We start from the raw sequence: 7,248 nt of genomic DNA on the forward strand, positions 1-7,248 counted from the left end.
TTGAGAATCAAATTTAAGATTGGAAAAATGAGAAACTGAGAGAACCAAAATTGAAAGGTCCTTTCATCTCTAGGAGGAGTTTGCCACATTGAACTCAATGGCATTTACTTCTGACTAGACATGTTTAACCTCCTAATTCATGTGCTCATCCTCTCAACGGCTAATGTCCTTTCTCGATTGCTGCATCATAATTATGGGACTCTTTTCCCTTAGATATTTGGTTGGTCAGTTTTCTTCTTTTGGATATTTTCTCTCTTTTTGCAGTATGATTGATTTCTGATAGTTTTAACAAAATAAAAGAAAAAAAATTCCTTCCAGTAGCACCTTAAAGACCAACTAAGTTAGTTCTAGGTATGAGCTTTCGTGTGCATGCACGAAATGTGTGCATGCAGATGTATCTGAAGAAGAGTGCATGCACACGAAAGCTCATACCTAGAACTAACTTAGTTGGTCTTTAAGGTGCTACTGGAAGGAATTCTTTTCTTTTATTTTGTTTTGACTATGGCAGACCAACACGGCTACCTACCTGTTCTGATAGTTTTGTGCATTTCAGCTTCTGTTTCTTTCTGTTTGTCTTCTTCTTTCCATTAACATAGACCCCCCCCCCCGATTCCTCTTGCCTCTTGCTGTTCCTTTTGTCTTCATCCATCTCACTAGATTTCAAGCAGATGGCAGGAATACTTCTAGATGTGCGTAATCATTGTAAACATGATGAACAACCACAATGAACGTGGTATCACATAGAGTAGTACTAAAATCCAAAATTGCTCTTTGATTGCTCAAGCTCAGTTTGTTATCTATCCCATTTTGTTACCCCATCTGAGTGCCTTGGAAGTCTTCCCCTTCCATTTTGTAATCAATGCTTGAGTTTTTCAAAGGACACTGATTTATATCTCATGGTGCTGAGGACAAAGCTGATGGTGATGAAGAAATTTGCTCGCATGCACAGTTGGCCCAGCTCTAAGACTCTTTTGTGAAAGCTCATGTGTGCACGTGAAGGACATATTCATTCATCTAAATGGAGAGTACAACTGTGCATCCCTCCATTTAAATGAATGGGACATCCCACTAGTGCTGGAGTTCCATCTCTGCCTGAGCTGACATACACCTCTGGATTAGTGGTGCTAGTACATTTTTATGCCCTGCTTGTTTATGACTTTGTTCACTAACTTGCTGCCTTTTTCTTTTCCTCAGTGGCATGGCCGAGCAGCCAGCTTTGACAGCCAGGGCTCCTGTCCCTCTCCCAAACCGCCTCCAACACCATGATGCATCGAGTGGTGAATTCAGCGGGACTCAACCAAGTTCTTTTTCGATTCATTTCCGTTTGATTCTTTGCCACTTGTCTGGAATTCCACAGCGATTCTATGGCTGAATGGAAGGAGAAGTGGACGTTAGACAGTGAGGGCACTTGTTCCCACAATGACAAAGGCAGCAAAACTGTTCTGTGGTCATATTTGTCTTAGTTATTTATGTCTCTCAAGGTGATGTTCTGTGTGGTTTTCACTTTTTGGACATGGCTGCCTGGGATGGGGGAAAAGTTGGAGGAGTGTGACATAGGCCAGAACACTGGCCTGTAAAATAACCTGTAAAATAGATATTTGTGCGTGTCTGGAGGTGCACTGACATTCTGCAGATAGCCATGCAGATTTAAGAAAAGAAATTGGAGGGGATGAGACTGACAAGTGAAAAGGCCTTGATTAGACTCCTCGTGACATGTGAACAACCCTTGTTATTGTGATCAGCGATACATTACAAAAAAATTCTTACTCATACTGTGATGTTCATGGAGTCTGTGCTGTGTGTAACCCAGCCTGCCCTTTGATGTGTTTTACAGAGTTACGAATTCCTCAGGGAAAAAAATAACACTTTTTCTGTATTTATGTTCTCTGGAGAACCTTTTGCATGAGCGCAGTTGCTTAAGGTGCAGCTCATTCTTGCTGCAGTTTAGAGCTGGTCCCAGCTTTGCAATTTTTAACAAAATCTCTATCTCCTCTCTCTCTTTTTTTTTTAAAGATCTATTTAGATCTATTTCACACCCATATTTCTTCTTCGTGAGAGTAGTGAAAACAGCTATATTTGTTGAGAGTCTGTGATTTGCAAAACTATTTTGTCTAGCAGGTTTTTCTAGAAGCATTTTGATTTTGTCTGTCATATACAGTACTTAAAAAAGATGAATCATTTGCCAAAATTACTGAAAGCTGCAACATTTTGAGTATTTTTAAAATTAACTTATTGCTTGAATTTGGGGAATGGGGGGGTCCCCTGTTGGGGGGAAATGTTGAAAGTTGTTACTTATTTTCTGATAATGTTTCAAAAATAAATAGTTCCTTCCAATGCTAATTCCTTTATTTGTAAAATCACAAGATTGTGTCATGTGGCACTAATCTTGGGCTGATGTGGAGGGTGCTAATAATGGCATGTCTACATTGCAGGCAATCTCAGTCCAGTGCCATTTTGACCTGCATAGCTTATAAAGTGTTTGCCTTTGACAGTTTTCTCCTCTTCTGCTACTTCCTCTAGTTCTTGTGTTCTTATTTCTTATTGTCCACATGCAGTATCCATATGGATTATTCAAGACTAACATGGGCATCTCTGGGAACTTCCTTGTCCTCCTCCTCAAATGCCTTTTTATATACTGGGGCCATAGCTCAGAGGTAGAGCATCTCTCTTGCATGCAGAAGGTCCCAGACTCAATCGCAGGCATCTCCAGATAAGGCGGGGAATGTCCCTGGAGAGCCAATGCCAGTCAGCTGCCAGTTCTGAACTAGAAGAACTATTGGTCTGACTCAGTATACGTCAGCTTCCCATGTTTCCATTTCTCAGGAGACCTGCAGACCTGCATAGTCCTTCCCATACTCAAACAGCATGATTGCAAGAAGTGTTAGCAAGTGCTTTTTTCAGCGCAAATACTGAAAGTCAGATGCTATTCAATTTACTTCAGCAAAAGACTGGCACATTCGTTACCTTCAACAACATGAGAACCTCTGCGGCATAGCTTCTGGTAACAGCCATTGCTTGTAACATCAGAAAAGCATTAATAATCAAATAGGCAGGGTAGTGGTGACAATATTCCCAAACCTAGCATTATCAGTCTGCAGGTAACATATTCTGCAGCACTGGCCAATGACAAACAGTCAATGTGGACAACAACAGGGTTGAAAGAGCATGAGAGGATCTGGCTTAGATGTAGCCTTTTTGTTCTGTTGGTGGGGGAAATAACAACTAAGGGTGAAATTCAACTTTGCACTCTTCCAGTTATTCAATCTGCACAAGCATTTCAGCTTGCCAGGTGGAATGGCTCCTATGTGCTGTAGTGGGGGTTCTCCTAACCCCCCCCAAGCCAATTCTGTGTGTGTATGGGGAGATGGGGGAAATCCCCAAAGAGCAAACAGAAGTCCTTACGCAGGGCTTCTGCTGACAGGGCTGGTTAGGTGAATCCTACCCTAATTTTTTAAAATATTCCAATACAGCTGATTCCAAATAAAAGGTTTACAATTTCTCATCAGTTTTTCATTGCACATAATAAATATCCAGGTCAATAGCAATTTTTAAAGACAGGAGCACTAGCTAGAGAAAGTTGGGTGCACTTAGCATTAATTGCAATCAGTGGAACTGAGTGGCCCTGGTAAAATTTACTATCCCACTGATTTCAACAGGAACTAAGGTGTGCGTGCTTTCTCTGAATTTCCACACACTGATATAATCCAGCAAAGGTGATCCATGCTTGGAAGCAAAGTTCTATGCAAGAATCACCATTTTGGATCTGATCCGTCAAAGACAAGAAAGGTACTGTCCCTCACATTAGGTTTTAGTTGCCTCAGGCAGCTGGCATTAGGTGTCACAGAAGGGCAGCAAATTCTTTGTTATTTAATGTATGGTTATTGTAATTTTACTTTGTGGGATTTTCTGCCTCAGGTAGCAGATTGAGCTGGCTAGCCTTGGGTACTGTGTACCTTGACTGAGGTATAATGGAGGCAACATTTGCTGTTCCACCAGGCAGCAAAATGTCTTGGGCCAGCCCTTGTGCTTCCGGGGTGGTGGTGTGTGTGTGTGTTTGGTATCCAGCACTCAGTTGCTCATGCACGAGTAGATGATCAATGTGACCAGACTTGAAAACACTGATTACTTGTCTAGTGGTTACTGGCCAAATTCAGTTGCCATCAGTTGATCAACAAAATCAACCACATTGTCATCCATGTTTGTGCTTATTGATTTCAATGGGACCTAACTATTACATAGATTGCAGCCTAGCTTCTTTCTTAAAGGATTTTTTAATGCTTTTCACCTCACATTTAGCACCTCAAACAATACTGTTTCTTTCAAGTAATAATTTGGATTCATTTTGCTTTTTGACTTGAAACAATATTGCCTCGAGTGGCCGAAGTGTCCATAAATTGCCATTGTACATTTTTGTTCAGCTAGACTGAGAACAAAGCTCAGCAACTGAACAACAATAACGCCCTTTACTTCAACCTTAATGTTCTGATTCACTGATCTAAACTTTCCAAGCGTGTATATAACTTTGCAGGGAAATTTTGTTCAGTGATAGACTAATTTGTTCTTGCTCCTCACCACACCTTGTGTCTTAATTTTCTCTGTATGTGCCACATGCAACAGGAGCATCAATCTAATAAAATGACTTTTTTGAATCGCTTGTCTTCAGCAGTTGTGTATATTTTTTATAGAATCAGTGATATAGCCATCTGTTGCTAAAGGAAGCATTATGCCCACTGAATAAAGGCCAGGCTGAAAGCAAGATGAAAGCTACAGTTGAGATTGCACCATGTGTGCTATGTATAATGGTGTTGCTCCTCTGTAGCGGTCTGGACTGTCACGAAGAGAAAAGGAAACACCACTGTTTTTTAAGAAGTGTCTCAAAAGCATTTCTGAACTACTTCCCAACTCCATTTTTATTTTTAATTAAAAAATATTTAAATACCTCCCTTCATTCAAAACAAAAGTCCACTGAGGTTTCTAATATTAATATATGAACAATACAATAAGACTACATTAAAAGGATATACAATGTACAAAATACAGTCAGCAGAGAAATGCCTGAAAGGGCTTATCATTTGTGTAATGAATGATCTTGGCATTTCAATTCAATCCTACTTGAGTGCAGATCAGGCATAGGCAAACTCGGCCCTCCAAATGTTTTGGGACTTCAACTCTCATCATCCCTGACCTCTGGTACTGTTAGCTAGGGATGATGGGAGTTGTAGTCCCAAAAATTTGGAGGGCCGAGTTTGCCTATGCCTGGTGTAGATTTTAGGAAAACATAAATACCAACCAGGAGCTCTACAAGGGGAAATTTGAGGTATTGCTTTCAACGGTTCCTTCATCCTACACATCCGTATTTTCTAACAGATCAGAGCTCCTATGCCTTTTAAAGCTGTATGAAATGCATAAATTTATGCTCCACAGTAACTCAGAACAGGGCTTTCATTGTGGCTGTGCCTGTTCTGTAGAACAGCATGCCTGTTGAGGTACAACAGGTGCCCACTACCTGTGCTTTTCATAAACAATTGCATATATATACCTATCTCAGCTGGAACGATAGGTTTCTTCCATAGGTCTCCATTTTGTACTCTTTCAAAACTTATCCTTTGTTATTTTTGTGCTGTTTTGTAACTGGTTTTTAGTTGCTTTTATTATATTTTGTGCATCACCTTGGGACATATGTGGGAGGTGGTTAATTTATCAATCGATTAATTTAGGAAGGGTGGCATCTCCTGGAATGGCGATAAATTGGTGGGGAAAGTTTCCCTTGCTAAAGGTCTGTTTGAGATCAATGCAGGTGACACCTCAAAGAACTGGATTCTCTGGTTCCAGGACAGTAGAGCAGATGGATCTTGCCACAGGGCATGGTGGAATTAATAGTAAAAGTTTTTGTCATCCATGTGGGAGCCTGTGATTTGCTAGTATGTCTGCAGTGAAGATACAAACACTGAATTTTGCTGGGCCATGAAAAACAGCAGCAGTCAGCAAATTTTTTCCGCAGGGGGCCAGTCCACAGTCCCTCAGGCCTTGTGGAGGACCAAACTATTTTTTATTCTTATTTTTTAAAAAATGAATTCCTATGCACACACCAAGGGGGGTGAGTAGTCCTCCCCCCCACCCCACCCCACCCAGCCCTAGCCACCTCTCGGTTTGTCGCCTGCCTCATTCACCAAAGAGCTGGCAGTGGTGGTGTGAAACAGACTTCCTCTCCGCCTAGAGAAAGAAGGCACTGTGCTTACCTTCCCAGGGGCTGCCACCACCACCTCCGCTGCCGCTGCTTCTCGTGAAGCGGGTAGGCAGAGCGAGCTCATCCACTCTGCTCTCTGGCCCACAGGAACACCAGGGCAGTGGCAGTGGCAGGAGGCCGAGGCCAAATGGTGGCGGCATCTCTGCCAATCAAACGCCATGCCTGGTTTTCCTCAGAGTGGCGCGATGACATCTCTGCCAATCAAACACCACTGAGGTAAACCAGGCACAGCATTTGATTGGCAGAGATGTCCCCGCACCACGCTGAGGTAAATCAGGTGCGGCATTTGATTGGCAGAGCCACCACCACTGCTCAGCCTCTTCCGTCGCCATCGCTGGGAGTCTTGGCTTCGTGGCAGGTTCCATCTTCGCGGCGCGGGCCAGATTTAGGACCCAGGTGGGCCTAATCTGGCCCAGGGGCCATAGTTTGCCAACCCCTGAATAACAGGTACGTCCCAGGGGATGGTCATGCATCTGGAGGCAGTGTGTCCTGTTTGTTGCCTGAAACAAAATGGGAAGGTGCCACCTTGCCCTTCCCCCCCTCGCCCCGCTGCCCCCCGCTGAGACTTCTCTTACCTGGGTTGTGCAGTGGCACCTGCAAAGCAACAACGACAACAACAGGTTCTGGTGGGATTTTGACAAGTTTTCATGAGATCTCAGGAAGCCAGCGCCACTGCCACTTCTCTGCCGGCAGCAGAAGTGCCAGGGTGGGCTGGGCACCCACATGGGTGCTGCCTCTTGGGCTTTCACCAGCTGAGGTGGCTGATGCACACATCCCAGTTCCTCTGAAGAGTTTCCTGAAGGCGTCATGTCCTTGGATGGCTCTCCCACCCAAGGCATCAAAGAGTCCAAGATCGACTGATCTAACATCTCTGATTATTTAGTAAAAGCAAACTGCTTGGCAGATGAGGCCACTCAGGGTGTTCCAGCCCCCACAGAAGCTTCATGTCTAATCTTAGCAGTCTGTCTAGATGCTGCCAACTAAAATGATTAATTATATCC

The 7,248-nt window shown here is 43.2% G+C and overlaps 1 protein-coding gene across 4 annotated transcripts in view; it reads left to right on the forward strand.

Moving 5' to 3' along the window:
- The window catches only part of SYT6 (synaptotagmin 6), a 147,577-nt gene extending 142,928 nt beyond the window's left edge, over positions 1-4,649 (forward strand). For all 4 annotated transcript variants that reach the window (XM_079979412.1, XM_079979413.1, XM_079979414.1 and 1 more), the window contains one exon: positions 1,195-4,649. In XM_079979412.1, the coding sequence (XP_079835538.1) occupies positions 1,195-1,266 (72 nt within the window). In that variant the 3' untranslated portion in view covers positions 1,267-4,649. The remainder of the gene's footprint in view (positions 1-1,194) is intronic.
- Positions 4,650-7,248: the final 2,599 nt, after the last annotated feature.

This window comes from Podarcis cretensis (genome assembly GCF_951804945.1).
Source record: "Podarcis cretensis genome assembly, chromosome: 6".
NCBI classification, from domain to species: domain Eukaryota; kingdom Metazoa; phylum Chordata; class Lepidosauria; order Squamata; family Lacertidae; genus Podarcis; species Podarcis cretensis.